Source organism: Chelonia mydas, chromosome 6 (genome assembly GCF_015237465.2).
Source record: "Chelonia mydas isolate rCheMyd1 chromosome 6, rCheMyd1.pri.v2, whole genome shotgun sequence".
Classification (NCBI taxonomy): domain Eukaryota; kingdom Metazoa; phylum Chordata; order Testudines; family Cheloniidae; genus Chelonia; species Chelonia mydas.
Genome location: NC_051246.2, coordinates 109,003,920 through 109,022,452, shown reverse-complemented (window position 1 = coordinate 109,022,452; position 18,533 = coordinate 109,003,920). Strand labels below are relative to the sequence as shown.

The window sequence follows — 18,533 nt, the reverse complement described above, 5'->3', positions numbered from 1 at the left end:
GTGTAGCCCAGAAGATAGGGCACAGAACGTCGGGTGACCTGTGTTCTCTTCCCGGCAAGGCTACTGACTTAATGCACTGCTCTCTATGCCGCAATTTCTCCATCTGCAAAATAGGTCTAGTAATACAATACTTACCCTCCTTTGAAATCCATGAATGAGAAGTGACACATAAATGCAAAGCATATTTATTTATTATCATGTAGCCTTCATGAGATATCCTACAACCATCACAAAACTGCCTAGCACTTGCTTGGCACTATGTAAATATTAAACCCCTCCCAGATATATTCAGTAGCTCTTCAATCAACACAGTCCAGTGACACTTCTGCAGCTCCCTACCCAGACCCTTCCCTCCTGCATTGCTGGAGTTTGCACCTCACCAACTCTCCACCCTTTCTCCAGTAACATGGAGCTAACCCTCCCCGTACAGCAAGCCTGGACCCTGTGCTGACCACTGTACTCAGTGCATGCGCCCAGCTCACCTGTTTTTCCTCATTCTCATGCTTGGGTTCAGGGACAATGGGAAGGCTATTAGCAGGATGCTGAAAATTGCCAGGCATAGCTATAGGGATGATTTCAAGCCAAAGCTGGTTGCTCACTTGCCTTCCAAGGCTATCCCTGCTCTTCAGAAAGCACTCATCATATTGCAGCTAAGCTGTACTGCTGTTACCGGCTATCACCAGCTTCTTCTTGGCCTTCAGCTCATTCTTCCTAACCAGTTGTATGTCAGGAATAGTTGGCTCTGTAGGAGAAAATGCCCTTTCCGTATTTTCCCTTTAAAACTATGGACAAGTAGGAGTCGTGCAATTCATCTGTATAAGCAGCAGCTGCTGCAGAAACTTGTGCAACATCCTCCATTGTTGGTGGTTATATATATAATATCTATATGCATACAGCTGAGCTATATTTAAAAAAATATATATGCATATCGCTGAGCACCCCACAGGCTGTGGATGGAAAGAGGGTTCCTGTGAAGAGGTATGGCTATGAAAGGGGATGGGATGTCTCTTCTGGTGCACAGCCAACACCCTTACTGCAGGTTGCTTGCTGAGAAGATGCAAACATCTGAGGCTGACCTAGCCCTCTCCCGTGTCTTTCACTTCCTTCCACCTTGCCCACTTGAGAAGTCCCCACACACTCTAATATCTGGGCCACTGCTCTAGACAGCAGCTGAGTATGCCCACCAGTATTGTCAGATTCCTCTGGCTGGTACTGAGTAATCCTTCAGTAAAGGCTGGTCAAAGAAAGGTCTAAGGTTAGCCAGTGGCCCTGTGTGCCACAAGTACTGGTTTCCCTTCCCCTCATTGTGGTGAGAGGTGTAGCAGCAGGACGGGCCTTAGCTTGTATGGTAACAAAACCCACCTCCCTGGGGGCAAGACTTGCCTCGCCCTTGAGGCAGCCATAGTGGTGGTGTGATGGCCACCATCTTGGCTGACCCACCAAGGACTGAACCAGGGGCCTGCAGAACTAAAAGCACAACAGCTTGAGTTTACAAGCCAAGCCGCACCAACTGGGGGCTCTAACAGACCCCTATCCTGTTGAGAGGGCACTGAGGGCAACATGTTACACACTCACCAGTGGGCTACAGTAGCTGAAGCTTAGGTCATAGGAGGCTGCTGCCCAGCTGCAGATAGAGGGGCAGCCACAAGAGTGGGAACCAGAGGCTGGAGGCACTAGGGACATACACTGAAGAAAACTTACTTGGTTCCAAAGCTATATTGTAATGTGGCCAAAGGCTGAAACAGACTGAGTCAGAGAAGAATGAAGGGTTTCTACGGGGAGAGTGGCTGGAGAAGTGACCTTACCAATCTCATGTAATGGAGCTGAGGAGGGGCTCCATGTTACATAACAGTTTTGGAAGGAGAAGGACAGTGGGCTGGGTTGCTCAGGATAAGGGCTGGCAGGATGGAGGCTGTGAGAGGAAGCCTACACAGGGTAGAGTAGCCTCAGCTGTATACGGGCAGGAGTTGGAGGAGGGGCTGCTTCCCCCTCTCTGGTTATTTATCTCTCTAGGGAGATACAGTGCACCCATCCCTGTGATGTCTCAGAGCACTACAGAATGATAGAAAGCCACCCCAGTGATCACCTCAGCTTTGGTGGTGCCACTTTGGTAGGCGCCCAGGACACATGCTTCGGATTGACCAGTGGAAACGCTCTGAACAAGAAGCCACGGGTTGTTTTTGCAGCTGTTGCGGCGCTGCCTGCTTGTGCCAGCAATCCCAGGGTCAGCGCTGTGTTTCTCCTCCACTGTGGCTACCGAGGCACCATCACAACAAAAGGAATATCCCCAGAACTGGGAAATCTCTGCTGCTGGAATAAAGGGCACCTCCTCTCCCCACATATCCCACCTGCTTTCCTGGTTGCTGCACCAAGAGATGGGGGCGGGGGTGTTTCTTACAGACATCCCTTGTCCTATATGGATTCTGGTAAAAAACAGGGATGTAACAAACCGATAATAACTAAATAAGAATGAACGACTCATAATGGAACCCTACCCAGGCAGCAAACCTAATGCATAAATAAACCAAATTCACCAGCAACTGCCGCAGAGAGGGCAAGAGACGGGGCCATGTACAGACGTACAATAAGGCAGCAGAGGCTCCGCGTCCCCTGTGCTCCCGGCTCCTTTCAGACCCAGCCTGGCGGTGCCCCATGGCTGCTGGGCGAGCCCGAGCGAGACGCTGGCAAAGGCAGATCGCGGGGCACAGGCGCTCCCAGGCTAAGCGTGTGTGTCGCGGCTGGGGAGCGCGCGGCCCCTTTAAGAGCCGACGCTGCCCTACCTTTCCCTTTGTACCTGCTTTTTGAAAGCGCTTTGCAGCCCTCGCATTGGCTGCGGGGAGCCACCGCTTCTCCCCAGTAACTTGACCCGAGGCGCACAGCGAATGCAACCTGAAAAGTCTGGAGCATGGCAAGGTCCCTGCCCCCAGCCTCTGACACCCAATCAGGCTGCGGGGGGAGGTCCCTGCCTCTCTAAGCCGCCTCTCCCGGAGCAAAGAACTGTCTGTATTCAGCAGCAGCCGGGTAAGACGGTGGGGGAAGCCTCTTGTGTAGTGGATCTGTGTTGTGCTTTCTCTCCTTCAGTACTGGAGGGGGCCCCACCTCCGCTCCTCTCCCCTCCCCAGAAGTAGGTGGGACCAGTTCAAGCCCTGTAGCTGAGCTCCTGCTTTCTGATGATTGTGCCATTAGAGGAATGCTCCTTCGCTCACCACCTCTTGTCATGAAATTTTTTACGTGCAGTTTACAAAGGCATTGACATCATCCGGAGAGCAGCCTCGGAATTAACGCCAAACAAACAACCGGAGGGACGGGTTTCTATTTCACATGTTATTCAAAAAACCAGCTACCTAGCTCAGCAGCTGTGGTGTGGACAGGGATCGGATCAGGAAAGCTGGGTCTGCACTGGAGGAATTAATGGTGCCCTTATTATTTTATTTGTACTGTTTATTGGAAATCGATGGGTTTGGGATTTTTGTAGAGGAACAAGTGAAATGAGCAAATCCAAGAAGACTGACCGTTGCTGATTAGCCTCCACTTAGTGTTGTGTTCACCTAGGGTAAGTTGATTGATTCACTTTGGAGACTTAATTAAAAGCATTCTAAAGCTTTGAATCGGATCTCCCCCTTTTTTGGTTTTTGATATGGGGGACAAATCTTTCAAGGTGAATTTGCTGTTTTGTTTCTTGCCCCATCCTCTCTGAAGAACTATAATTTTCTCCCTGCCCAACATGTTACAGTAAATTTTAGTTCTAGAAAACACTGTTTATTATTATTATTATTTAAAAAGAAACAGTATCTAGACTCAAATATGGCAAAAAATTATGTGGAAGGGTCTAAGGAAGACCTGAGCAAAATTTCAGAAGAGGAGATGATGAGATGGAACAAGGAGGAGCTGGTGAAAAGACTGAGGAAAGTAGAAAATGAAAAAATGAACTTAATGGTGGAACATGGCAACTTAATGAAGGATGTAAACAGGAGGCTCCAGGTTCATCTGCATGAGATCAGGGGGCTGAAGGAGGTGAATCAGAAATTACAAGATGATAATCAGGAACTGAGAGAGCTCTGCTGCTTCTTGGATGATGACCGGCAGAAAGGCAAAAAGCTGTCCAGGGAATGGCAAAGGTTTGGGAGGCACACGGCCAGTGTGATGTGGAAAGAAGTTGGAATGTATCAACAGAAGCTGAAGGAGCTAGAGGCAAAGCAGGAGTCCCTCATGAGGGAGAACATGGAGCTGAAGGAGATAGTCCTCATGCTAGATGAAGAGAGAAATGGAGCTGGCTCTAGGAGCTCTATAGACAGCCAAGCCAGTTTGACCAATTTGAATGGGAGCTCTGGGACCAGGGATGTGGGGGATGGTAGTAGCACTTCCAGCACTGGGAGCGCAGGGAGCCCAGATCATCATCACCATCACCTCCACCATCACAAACCTGTCGAGAATAAGGCTGGAGCAATAAGGAGATCTATGGATGACTTGTCTGTACCCGTTCACCACAGGAGTATCCCCAATGGTCTCAATGGTAAGTCTGTTCCCCCACTTCCTCCCTCTCTCTAGTTCTGTTTGAGGAAGTGCTGTCTAGTGTTTACACAACCGGGGTGAGGTGACATGGGGGCTGTGCTTAGCTCTGCCACAGATTTCCGGTTTGAACTTGGGCAAGTCACTTTAACCACTCTGCCTCCACTTTGCCACCTGTGCAACGGAGATGTCTGTCTCAAGGAGGTGTTGTGAGGGTTAGTGCATTGACCTTTGGACAGTGCATGTAGCCGGAAGAGTCCATGGGAATGCATGTTATCATTTATTTTAAGGAGTAGTAATTGTATGATAAGAAATACAGCAGGTGACCTTCTGGGAAATGTGAAATGCACCCTGTGCATTTCTCTGTGATTTTATTAAACCTCTTAATCTGATAACTAGTTCGTAGTGGAGCTGTTTTGATGTAGTTACACTATTGTTAAATGCTCATCAGATGCATTATTAATGGGGGGCTGTGAGATGGTCTTTTATTTTTTTGTTTTAAGTCCTGGCAGGCTAACTGACTATATGTTTTCTGAATTAAATAACATTGATTTTCCTGTTAGTGTTTTGTTTTATCTTAGCTGCTTGCCTGATAGTTTCATGAGCTTGATAACAGCATAGTTGGGATGTTGGAATTATTACAATCCTCATCTGCCAAATAATGGATAAAAGCATCACCTGTTAACTACATGGGGCTTTCACTGGCAGACTGTCTGAAACTAAGCAATGCCCAGTAGCTAAAGACTGTGTTCAATGTATAGGAATTAGCTTAACTTTTTTGCTTCCTCCCCTTCCTCTTGTGAAATAATCAGAGAGGCAGGGATCATTCTATAACTGAAACTGTACTTATACTTTATACAACGTGTGGTCACAATTAGAAAAATCCCAATATGGAATGATGACAGGCCTCATCCTGTTCTTCTCAGGCAGGCAAAGTTGAGTCTATATTGAGCTGGCTTTAAAATAATACTAATATTGATAATAATAATATTACTAGCATATCCCGAGAATGTCCTTAAAATCCAGATTTGTGGGGAAAGAAGTCTGGGATGCAAAAGGATTTCAAATTTGACAGGAAGAACTTCTAAAGGGTGCAATTCTGATGAGAAGAACCAACAGGAAGCAACCTGGGCTCATACATGACAGCTAGAGTTTCAGCTTCTTCAAGCCCTTTCCCCCAGAATGTCCAAATCAGATTGGAATATTCTGTGGTAAATGGGGTATAAACTACAGCATCCTCCTTTTCCAAGCTTAGAAACTGCACCCTCAGCACCGCCAGCTTGCAACAGCAAGGACTGAGTGGAATGTCAGAAGGGAGGAGCGGGGGAGTTGGTTCTTCTGATTGATGTGTTCAACTTGTAATGTTCCAAATGTGAGAATGTTACACTTACAAAGGGGTAGATGTAGTTCATCCCCTCCAATGGGAGAACCACAGGATGGGGCAGATAAGGGACTGCCAAGTCACCCTAAGACTGAAGGAGTTCTAGGAGTGATGGAGGGAGCAGAGGTCATGGCAAGGTTCTGGTGTTCTATGGGTAAGCCTCAGGGCCACTGAGAATGTGAGTGGGACTCACTCAGCACTTATCAGCCCAATCCTGAAGAGTGTTATCCTTCACTAACTTGCCATGCTCCAAGTTCCCTTGCAATAGCTGCCTTTTCCCTACAATAGTTGAACACATTACACCCATTTAACTCAGGGAAGGAATGCTGGTTTAGAGGCTGGTACTGTCCTCAGAGGTTGCAGGACATAGTATCTTAAACGTAATTTGCTTCTCACGCTACTCTGCCATCTCATGAATTTTAAGCAGCATTTTAAAATGTCTTCAAAGCAGAATTGTAGATCTTATTTTATAAAGCTTTGCTGTTTGCATTTCAGATGCTTTGCCTTGATGTGTATTGTGCAAAAAAAGCATTTTAATTCTAAATTCTTTCTTTGTGGGAGGAGGGTCACAAAGTCTTTTTGATATACCGGGTCAAGTTCCTCCTAGATGTCACTCCACTAATTTCAGTAGAGTGACACCAGGGCTGAGTTTAGCCCATTTATGGTAACCAGATGTTTTCATGAATTGGATTGTTTGCTAACGCAAAGCATAAAAAAAGGCCCTGATGCCATGGTGATGGGCGCCATAGAAAAACATTAGATAGAATTCAGTTGCCTCCCTCTGCTTACACAAGAAAAGGAAAGTCTGCAACTGCAGGGCCGAGTTGGGCATGGAAGTGGGGAGTGCTGCCTCTGCATGCCAGCCTCTCCAACCCTTCCCTCTGTAAGCTTCCCTCTAAGCTTCACCACTAGTGTCCAGTGCTATGGGATGCATGAGCCAGAGGTGCTAGATCAGGGGGTTTCAACCTTTTTTCATTTGTGGACCCCTAAAAAATTTCGAATGGAGGTGTTGACCACTTTGGAAATTGTAGACATAATCTGCAGACCCTCAGGGGTCAGTGGATCGCAGATTGAAAACCACTGTTCTATGGTAACAGCTACCTTTTGCGGACCCCTTAGACATAGTCAGCGGACGCCCAGGGGTCTGCGGACCACAGGTTGAAAACCACTGTGCTAGATTGTCCACTCGCCGGGGTCATTGACACAAGTTATGGCAGCTTGTGTGATAACTTGCCTAGTTTCTCACTCTGCGCTGGGCAACCGCTCCCCCTGCACTACATATGCTGCCTCACCCCCTCCTTTTGATGCTGGTAGCTGGGGAAACCATGTAGCCCTGCACATTCCATGAAGTCCAAGAACTGTAAAGAGGTGAATGCCTTGTGGAGTAGAAGCAAGGAGACACAGCATAGATACCGTTTACTTCCAGAGGTTCTCTCAGGATATTTGGTATTGGGCAGGGTGAGGAAAGTCTGGGTTCAGAGGATGTAGCCCTTGAGCTCTTTCCCATGGGGTGTATATGTGGAACTTTGCCCTGATGGGATAAATCCAAGAAAACTCTGTGTTTAAACTCAGTTTCCATTTCTCTGAGTGGAAATAACCCACGTAGAGGAGAAGGGAGTATTAGCTTTGGTAGGATCTCATGTGTGTAGGATGGGGGGCGGCCTGGCTTGGGTTTTTGTGTAGGAAGGAGCAATGTGGACTTAGGGAAAACTTTTCAGAAGTGGTGACAGGTTTAGGTTCCTCTGTTTAATGGATGCCCAACTTGAAACACTTAGGATGGTCTCTTTGGGAAATGTTGACACTGACTCTTTACCATGAACTTGTATAGTTTCATGTCTGCTGGTGTGCAGATATAATCTACACTCTGTAATAATTCATGTTTGGATGCCAGTAAACCTGATCTGGTGAGTTAGGTAGTGAAGCTGTAAAATGACTTGCATAGTTGTCACTCTCCGATGGCATCGGTATTCAGCAGAGGCCCTGTGCCTTTGGAAAAGCTTGTGAATACATATGCAAATGCAGCTTCTTATCTGGCTACTTTTGATTGGCAGCAAGAAGTCTGGCACTGAGGCACACTCAGGACGGTGTGCTGCAATTCTGGTAAGGCTGCTGCAATGTGGAAAAGCGAGACAGGTGAACATAAAGAATGCAGAAAGTCAAGTGAGTCTGTGGTTGAGCTGAGACTGAAACAGTCTGCATCATGGATTCTGTCCATTTGTTCTGCTTGGTGATTCTTGTGCCGTAAGCACAAGAAGGTGGAATTCAAATTTCTTTACATTTTTGGATTGATTTATCTCCCTTGAATAAAAAGAAGGGGGAAATTTTGAGGGTTGAGGGTCTTGTTGCAGAGAAGCACTGGTGCTAGGTTTTAATTTTTTTGTGGCATTAGGCAAACTAAAAAATGCCCAGGCTGCCCATCCCCTAGCTACTCAGACAGAAAACAGTCCCTACATGGTTTCTTAGCTCTAAGAGCCTAAGATAGGACGTGGAGTAAGAATACTCAGGTTTTGCTTGGGGATCATGCTTTCCTATGTATTAAGCAGAATTATTTCAGTTGGATAGTGGTTTTGTGAAAGAGTCAAGCACTTGGAGAAAAAAGAAAAGGAGTACTTGTGGCACCTTAGAGACTAACCAATTTATTTGAGCATAAGCTTTCGTGAGCTACAGCTCACTTCATCGGATGCATCCGATGAATGCATCTGATGAAGTGAGCTGTAGCTCACGAAAGCTTACGCGCAAATAAATTGGTTAGTCTCTAAGGTGCCACAAGTACTCCTTTTCTTTTTGCGAATACAGACTAACACGGCTGTTACTCTGAAACCAAGCACTTGGAGGCCATTCAACTCATCTCTCACACGACAAATTAGATTTGAAGGAGGTCTGTACGAGAGAACAGAGTTTAAACCACAGCCTTGCTTTCCCTTTCTCCTATGAGCCTATGGAAGTGGGACTGAGCACAAGAGCCTAATCTAGCGTCCACTGTCCATCCTCCTGTTGACTTCAATGGCCCGAGGATCAGGCCCAAGGTGAGAAGATGTACATGAAATGATAGATTCGCCAGGTAAATTCAGGCTAATTTTAGTAGCCATGATAAAGAACATTGTCCTACTTTCCCTTTTCTTACCTCTCATTCTCTTTCCTTTAAAGTATATCAGTTCTGTGGTGCAAGGGGATCTTAGTAGGCCTTTTATCAGAGAAGTTTCCAGAGCTCCGTGACTAACTACTGACAACAGCAGTAATCATGGTATTAAAGATAAGTGATGACCCCAAATTTACTAGAATAGTGTATAAAATCTACCATGTCTCTGGATATTCTGTAAAAAGCCAGGTAGAAATCTGTCTGGCCTTGCCTTACAAGCTGCTTGCATGTGCTTGTTAACTGTAAGGTATGTGGGAAATTAGACTCTCAGGGACTGATCCAAAGACTGCTGAAGTCAAAGGGAGTATTTCTATTGACTTTTGCGGACTCTAGATCTGACCCTTATTACTGTTATCCAATAACAGTTGAAAGCATAAGACAATTGGCTTCCATAGGATTTGTGTGCACCTCTGGGACTCTGCACAGCTGATAATATGAGGCAAATGTGACACTGGTGCCGGCGTGGAACAATTCCACCCATTGGTGACCAATCACCAGTGTAGCTGCAATGGTGTAAACCACTAGCGAAGACAAGGGTGGCTGTGATTTTCACCAGTCCAGTTTAACTCTGCTTGAAATAAGGGTAAATGCAAATTGTGGCTTTCCTTTCCACACTAGAGGTTTGTATTGGTGCAAACACACTAGCAATTGATGGATGAGATGGAGACAAAATCCCAGTGCATACAAGGCTTGAGGGCTTTTCATTTTTCTCCAAGGGTCAAATTTTTGTCATGAGAGGTTCATACTCAGCTCCCATTGAAGTTGTTTGTTCTGGGTTCCTAAGCTGCTCCTCAGTTTGTCTTGCTGTTTCCCATGTCTCCTGTGCTTTATTCCAGTTGGCTACCAGCTCTAGCTGGGTCAACTTTTCTAAAAAACCAGAGTGGTCAGAAAGGTCTGTAGGAAATCTGTAAATTTGGCAATTAGGCTATTGATTGATGTCTCTGCTGTAATAATTCATCACTGCTATCCTCTTCAATGGAAGAAGAATTATCTGTGAGGACGAGGGGGTGGAAAGATCACTAGTTTTACCGATTCCCACTTGTAAATGTTCACATATTTACCTAGAGGGGACAATATATTATGTTTAAAATGGTGGCAAAGAAACATTGTTTAAAGAGCTGTTCCAATGCAGGTTGGTATTGATCTTATGTGCAGCCTTACTATACTTCTTTCTCCCTCTATCCATTCTGCTCTCTTTAGGGGCAAAGTCCTTTGTTGTTATCGGAGTATTGCAATCAGTATATACATTTGCGAGAGTGCATTAATGAGGCCTGAGAGACCAAAAGGAGGTAGGGGTAGGCAACGTCAGGCAGAAACAAGAGATATGGATTATTTAAGGTATTTTAGTGACCATCTGCCACACACTGAAGAAACGGACATTTTTCTGTAGTTCTGATGGAATCCCAAAAGTTAATTTTTACAGTAAAATTTTCTTTGGAGAGGGACTCAAATCAGACTCCGCTCTCTTGCACACTCTCTGCTTCATCCACATGAATTATGTGGCAAGGGTAGTGAAATCTGAACCCAGACCTGGGTCCTGTTTCCACAAAAGCCTCTTTCTTTAGAATAGGCCAAACTAGAGCCCTGGATCGAAACATGAAGTTGTTGGATCTGAGGTTGGCTCAAGCTTCAAATCTAATATGCTTATTCTAATAATATTTAGCACTTTCTCTTCAAAGTGCTGTAGAAACATTAATTTTTTGATGCTGTTGTATTTTACATGACAATAGTTCTAACATTTTAGAACATGAGCTACAATCCTTCATGATAACCGTGGAAACTTGCCCTGGGCTGAAACTTTAAATGTAAGACCTGAGCAGAATACCATTTTAAAATCTTCTGAAATTTTATCTGGGTCTGTGAATAGAAGATTAAAAAATGCCCATGTTTCAAAGTGCCACCAAGAATGTGATTTAAGTCTCTTCAGGCCAGATGTTCATTGTCCACTAATTTTGAGTGCCTCAGTTTTTGGGTGACACCTAATGCCAGATTTTTCAGAGGTGTTGAGCTCATGCCTTCCTTTTAGACTTGCACTGGGAGTTATGGGTACTTCTAAAAATCAGTCCATAGATGTTTAAGCTGGGCCCCCAAAATTGGTGTCATGTTTAGAAATTTGCATCCCGTTGCCTGAATCTCTCAATGCTTTCTCCTTCAATCTAATTAATAATTTTGGCCTCTCTTCCAAAGAGACCTTTCACTGTTATGAGATGTCCCCTAGGAAGGAAAACTCCCTATTGATTAAAAGGCAATTTTCTATGGCTCTTGATGGAATTATCCACTTACACCTGTCAAAAGCAATCAAAATAAGGGATGTAAACTATGTTTGTTGCAATGTAAATGATTTGGTTCCTCCGGAGGCGTTTGATCAGATAAAGCAGAGGATCGAATTAAACAGCGATCTAATGAAGTGGCAGGTACAGTAACTCAAAATCCAGTCCTGCCATGCCCAGTAAATGGGGAATGTGCGGGGCATGACCATTAAAACAGGCTGAGATTTAGTAGAGGTCTCACTGTGGTAATAGTGGGCCTGTAAAAGGCTAAGGGATAATTATTCCTTTGTGGCAATGAGGGCTAAGTGTCTGGTGTCTTTCATGCCTTTGGATTAATGCCCTAGGAGGCACTGGGCAGAGCACAGCGACCAACAGCTCCTGCTACCAGTGAGAAGGTGTAACCAATGCCCTCCTGCTGGTGAGCAGCGAGACGGTGTGGAGCTTGTGACTCTGCCCATACCTCCCTCACATTCACCTCCCCTGGGGTCTATTATTGCTGTCCCAGGGCATCCTTCTGACCTGAGGCCTGCCTCGGGTGCAGGTGCTCTGGAGGGCAGTAGGAAAGGAGAAAAGGGCTAGTAGCCAATGGGCTTAAATCGACCCAACCATTTCGGATACACTTTCCACGCAGCAGAATAAGGGAAATTAATGCTATTTTACACTGGTTTTAAATCTGCTAAAGCTGTGACTCAAGGAAAGACAGTTGATGCTTGAACTCCATCCTCACTCATGAGCAATCTATCCTTAACTTTATCTCATTGCAAAGCATATGACATTGCTGACCTTGGTAGTACTGGGGTGACTTAGTGCCAGAACTCACATCTGTAGCTTTTACCTGTATGGGTCGTATGGGTTTGTGTTCCTATTTGCATTGTTATTTTTAAAGATGCCTTTTGTCTGGGAGTTGGAATTTATCATGCCCTGTCTCAAAATGTCATCATCTCCTTGTGGTTAACTTGCTGCAATTCATGAAACACTTGGCTGCCAGAAGTAGTTATGTGCAGCCGTTCCGCTGCCTGTGTAATGGACAGAAAATTGTAAGCAACGCTGCTAGGCACTCACACACTAACATGTCCACCACGAAGAGGTTGACCCATTTCCACAAATAGATAACTACTGGCAGGAAAAGTAGCATTGTCTCAGAGAATCTGCCTTTCCGTTGCCTATTGACTTGTGAAGTAAGAAGAAGGTTAACTCTGTCTCCCGCATCAACAATCATGCCAACACGTGACTCTCCATAGTAACAGAAGCATCGTTGCTCATGTACATTTGTAAATCGCTTCTTCATCTGACAGAGGCTTAAAACAGCAGCAATTCCATTTTTCTAATGAGCACTTTTATTTGTGAATGGGATGCATGGTGTACAGCACTCGGAAATGATCTCTGGGTATATATAGGCATTTATGAAGCACTTATCACTGAGGTATTGGAGTGCTGTATTGGAGTGCTGCATTGCATGACACCTTTGTTGTCTTGTGAGTCTGCACAATTTGGGCCAGGTTGCAATTGACTTTTGTGCACAGGGACCACAGAAAAAGAGAGGCCCCCTACCTTATATTGCCCTTGCAAGAGCTGGTCACAAGGACAGGGACTGCTTGGCCCTGGCTCCCTTTGGAGAGCAAATCACCTGGCCCCTCCTCCACACAGGTTCAAGGAGTGGGGCTGGGCACCAAGAAGAGGGGGAGGGATAGCTCAGTGGTTTGAGCATTGGCCTGCTATACCCAGGATTGTGAGTTCAATCCTTGAGGAGGCCATTTCGGGATCGGTGGCAAAAATTGGGGATTGGTCCTGCTTTGGGTAGACTAGATGACCTCCTGAGGTCCCTTCCAACCCTGATATACTATGAAGAGCAACTGGCTAGTGCACAGTGTGTACCTGTGGGGGAGAGTGCCTCCCTGAGGCATTGTGGTCCCCCTACACCGTAACACCCAGTCTAGCTGTATATGAACGGGAGTGGTATTCAACATCCTCATTGAAACCAGCTGTCCCATCATCCAGTGCAGTTTTTAAATGCTGTTCTAGTCACTATCAGGAGCACTCCTTAGGATAATTGAGGCCTGTTCACAAACCCTTACTCATCAGCATTGACTCACTGGCCTGTACTCCTCTCTGTACCAGCTCGGGCTGCTGTGCTCTGAGGTGACTTCAACCTGGGAGAGGGTAACCAGCAGTGCTGGTTCTCTACTAGGGAACGCAGCCTTAGGAGCCTTGCCACAGGAAGCTGCCAGTCAGCACATCCCTACCCCCGTTGCAGCCACTTCAGTCAGTGGTGCCAAATTTTCAGCTTGCTTGGGCAGTTTTGATTACTATGGGCTCCTGTCTCCCTGATTGTGGGCTCCAGTCAGGGATCATGACCCCATTATGCTAGGCACTGTACACAATCAGAACAAAAAAGACGGTCCCTGTCTTAAAGCACTTACAAGCTAAGACTACGACAAGAGACAACAGTTGGATACAGTCTTTCTGCTCCCAGGGACCCTGTGGTCTGGTCAAAGCTATCTTAAACCAGGGATGAATTTAGCAGATTGGTTTCAGTGGGGTTCTCATGAGAACCCCACGTTTGCAGGCTTCTCAGTAATGTATGAGCCAGTGTCACATAAGTATGGTGGGTTTCTCTTCACATTACCATATGAATTTGGGAATAATAGCGGTGATTGGAGGGGTTGTGGGCTCAGGTGCACGGGTCAGGTGCACGCTGAAGATCAAAGAGTAGAAGGGTGATAAGATTGCTAGACTATGTTGTAGTGTCAACCCAGCCCTGCCTGCAGGCCCTGCTCAAGCAAATCTGCGACACCCTGCAAAGCTATTCAGTTGCCCTCTCTACCCCCTGCAGTAAGGCTCAAGACAGTGTGTTGATCTCCTTTCTTCTCCTCCACCTGCCCCAAACTGCTCTGCTATGCCTGCTGGGGATCTGGTCTCACAATAGGGAAACAGAGCTTAAGTGTTTATGGAGGAAACTAGGGGATTAGTGGATGGAGGAGGTGGGGGGAGCCTGCATGAGCCTAGCTAGGCTCACAATAAAGAGGGAAGGACTTCTGGGTTTCCCAGGGGGCTCATGTTATCACCACCATGGAGTCAAAATAAGGCTGCTGCTGCTTCACATCGCTTGGACGAGAGCTGGAGCAGTAGGCAACGTACTATTGTTTCAGCCTGTCCCCGGTGAGGTGGAGAGTGGCCTCATGAGCTAGGGCCCCACCCTGCCTGTGGGCTTGGTGCATCCTGATATAAGAAAATGAGGTTGTAGTGTGTGGTAAGTGTGCTGCTCTGTGCAGTAAGCTGCAGGACTGATGTTGCCTTGAGCTGTCACTAAGGAATGATTCTATCAAAAGAAAAGGGAGAGGATAAAGAGGACAAGTCAAAGCAGATCAATAAAAACAAACAACTATTTAAAAAAATTAGGTAATCCTTGTGGCATTTCCAGTCCCTGAAGCTCAATATTTCTATGGAAACCATTGTAGCAAAAAGTTTGCTGTCAGTATCCTTATCTGATATCTTTCTGCTGGTTGGAGTTACCCACAGTTTTCTAACCAGAGCTGTCAGAATCTAGGCTGATATTACAAATATAAGATTGCACCCTGCATTCCTTGCTTTGACTTGACCATTAAGTGTCAGACATGCACTGGAAGACTCGCATCCATCTTTCACATGCAATTTCTTACTAGGATATATGTCTTGTGTTCTATGACCTTAGTTATCATTGATTATGTCGTGTCCCATGAACACCTCTCCTGTTCTTACCTACTCCTTATATAAGTACATCTACACTGCTCACTCCTTATGGCAGTGTGTAGAGTACATATATGATACACACTCCAGAATGGGTACAAACAGCAGTATAGACGGTGAAGCACCGTTTAGGTGAGTAGAGACTCACCTGAACCTTTAGGGTATGTACCTTACACAGCTTTCTTCATGCCCATGCAGTGCCTCCTGCATCTACACTGCTATTGTTAGTAATGTAGTATCCTGCTGCCTCCCAGCTGCTGGAATCTCTCCCTGCAGGAGGGAATGCCTTCCAGCAATGAGGAAAGGTTCTGGCAGGGGAGAGGCCACAGGGTAAAGCAGCTGCTGAAGTCTTTTCCCGCTGCCTCCCCCTCCCAGAGCCTTTCACTAACACATGTAGTTACACACCACAGTGTGGATGTAGCCTGCTTTTCACTGTGGCATGGAGCTACATGTTTAACATCAGACGATTCCAGAGCAGAAGGTATGTCATCACCCAGCTTACTATTCAGGATCTGCTTTTTGCAGATGCTGCTGCATTCGTTTCTAATTCACCCAGTGAATTGCAGGTTGTAATGAACAGGTTTTCTGATGCATGCACCAAGTTTGGCATGGTAATCAGTATCAAGAAAACAGTTGTCCTGTCAGAAGGTACCAGCATTCCACCTAAAATCTATGTCAATAATGAAGCTCTGAATAATGTGGGTCACTTCTGCTATCTCAGCTCAATTCTTACCAGCTCACTTAACCTTGATAGGGAACTCAATGCAAGAATCGGCAAAGCTTCTGTCATTTTTGGCAAACCTACCTCACGTGTTTGGAACAACAAATTGCTAATCCTGAGCACAAAGGATCAGGTTTGTGTCGTTAGTACTCTTCTTTACGATTGTGAAAGCTGGGTTACAGACTCCAAGTAGAAGTGGAGATTGAGCAGTTTCCACCTCTGATGTCTTAGAAAAATCTTTGGAGTTACTTGGGATCAATACCGAGATCCTTGAGCAAACCGGCTTTCTGATATATGCAGACTACCCTGGACGTTGGCAGGCTTTGCTGGTTGGGACACATGGAGCGCACGCCTTGAGATCGTCTGCTGAAGGCTGTGCTCTATGGCCAACGCAAGAATTGCCTGCGACACAGAGGAAGGCCAAATCTCCTATACAGTGGCAAAGTCAAGCAAAGTCTCAAAACATTCAGCATTCCCACTGACAACTGGGAAAATTCTGCCCACAATCGCTCAGTTTGGAGAAGCTGGGTTCAGGCTGGTGCAGTCACCATGGAGAGCCACCAGAGAGCCCAGGCTGAGGCCTGCAGGTGAGCCAGGGAGCAGAGTATGCTTCAATCTCCATCTGGCATGTGGAGCTGTAGCCACTGTGGAAGGGTTTTCCGCTCACGCATCAGGCTCTTTTCTCATATCACTGCTAAGCACCACTGACGGACTGACTTTGTCATGTCTCCTTTCATCTGTCAAGATCCTGGATGGCCAAGAGTACTTACATGTACCTGAAATGCCAGTGCCAGTAGTGTGCAGTGTAGACATAGCCTTTATGTGTAATGGGAACTTTCTCCAGTTCCTTAATGAATGGCTAGGAGTTTGAGCCACGTGTTCTTATTAAAGGGGTTTATTTATTTCCAATAGCTGAGTTGATTCTTTCACTGGCTTTCCCCATCTACCCCACATTTAGCATGATGTATGTTTCCCGTGGATCCATTTTCAGTATAGTAAAGTTCCCACATTTTATGTTGGAACACCTTTTGTCAATTTTTGAAGCCTATCCTGCCAACGGGGTAATGGGGCCAGAAGCAATCCTTTTCAGGTGCACAATCATTTTAGTTCTTGACAGAGTTATAAAGAAAATGGTATTTTACGTATAATCTTAAGGCATTTTTCTGATAACAACAATACCTAGCTATTATATAGTACTTTTCATCAGTAGATCTCAAAGCATTTGAGACGTGGTGTTCTTTTGTCTTCCTGATTGCTCTTTCTTCTCTCTCTCTTTGGTACTTGCATTTGTAGAAGCAGTCTTGTATTTGTAAATTTCCCAGAAGCTAAATACAATGTTGATCCATGCTTTGGATCTGCAGAGCTCTTAATCCTTTCCTGTTGAGTTTAAAGCTTGTTCTCAGTGGAATGTGATAAATACTTCTAGGTTATATGATCTTCACCAGTGGTTCATGTGGCACACAAGGGTGGCATATTGTAAAAATTACTGATTTTTAAAAAGGCCTGTTATTCTTGATGCTGGTAGCTACTCACACCCAACGCTGTAGCAAGTCAATTGTTTGATATGTTGCCGACTGCTGATAGGTCTATACTTTGCTATTACATGTGTGTCATGCGTGCCTTCTTGCTTTTGAATTATTCACTCTTTCGGTTATGATTTTTATTTTTCATACTATAAACAGTTTACAGTTCAGCTACTGCTGTGGATCTGCTCTTACAAATGTGATAACATTTGCAATGCAGTTTTCTCCTACAGGTTTTTCTTTTGTCATCCTCTTAACTACTTGTTCCTCCTCTTAAAACACAGGGATCAGTTCTCAAAGCCTGAACATTCATTCCTCTTTGATGTCATGAAACAAGATAATGCATGCCCTGTTTGTTGAGATGTTCTCTCTCTTGGAATTGCTGAAGATTCCACTTCTAACTGTAACTACTTCTGCAATTTGCAGTCCTCCAGGCTATGTTACATATCTGCATTTGAACAGAATGATACTCCGTTCAGTATATTTAGACAACTTTTGTAGGTGGGTTAGTTTTTTATTTGCTTTGATTTATGGGTTTTGTGGAAGTCTAATCTGCCATGGCTGTTTTGTCTCCTTCTGTCATCTTTTAAACCAAATTAAAAATCTGGGTTTTTCTTACTCTGTGGTTAAAGATCTTGTTGTTGCTGTAATTTTAAGCCTTATAAGGACAGCTACTGGAGGGAAAGGTGGTCTTGTAGCTTAGGCTCTGGAACTCAGAAGACATGGGTACGTCTCCTGTCTTGACCATGGATTTCTTGTGAGACCTTGTGCAAATCATTTAAAGTTTCTGTGGCTCAGTTCCCTACCTGTAAAATGGGGCTAATAATACTTCCTTTGTCTGTACATTTAGATGCTAAGCTCTTCAGGAAAGGAAGTGCCATTTATAACGTGTAGGTAAAGCACCTAGCACAACCGGGCCTCTAGACACAACTGTAGTACAAATAATAACAAACACATTTTTCAGAGCTAGCCAGGAGCAGTTCTTCTCCTTTTCAGTAACCAAAATCCCCAGCTGCTCTGAATTCCCAGTTTAGGCATCAATAAAGTTGAAACAAGGCTTCAAGTTCTTCTGTAAAACTTAAAAAGTGTGTTTAAATTTCTGGGAAGGGGTCTTTATAGCATGTACACTACCTAGGACAAAGGGAGGCCTGACCTGACTGAGACCTCTATGTACTACCAACATCTTAATGTTAAATATTCCTAACAAACAAACTTTCCATAAAGGTTTCAGAGTAACAGCCGTGTTAGTCTGTATTCGCAAAAA

The 18,533-nt window shown here is 45.2% G+C and overlaps 1 protein-coding gene across 4 annotated transcripts in view; it reads left to right on the top strand.

Annotated features, from left to right (window-relative positions):
* The first annotated feature begins 2,789 nt into the window (after nucleotides 1-2,789).
* Nucleotides 2,790-18,533, top strand: part of CCDC85C (coiled-coil domain containing 85C) — a 159,952-nt gene continuing 144,208 nt past the window's right edge. For 2 of the 4 annotated variants that reach the window (XR_006291936.1, XM_007064955.4), the window contains exon 1: nucleotides 2,964-4,513. Coding sequence is in view for 3 of the 4 variants with exons in the window: in XM_007064955.4 (XP_007065017.1) it covers nucleotides 3,805-4,513 (709 nt within the window). In the remaining variant the exon portion in view is untranslated. Of the gene's footprint in view, nucleotides 4,514-18,533 lie in introns of all 4 variants that reach the window. The other 2 variants (XM_027827305.3, XM_043550119.1) reach the window with 2 other exon arrangements.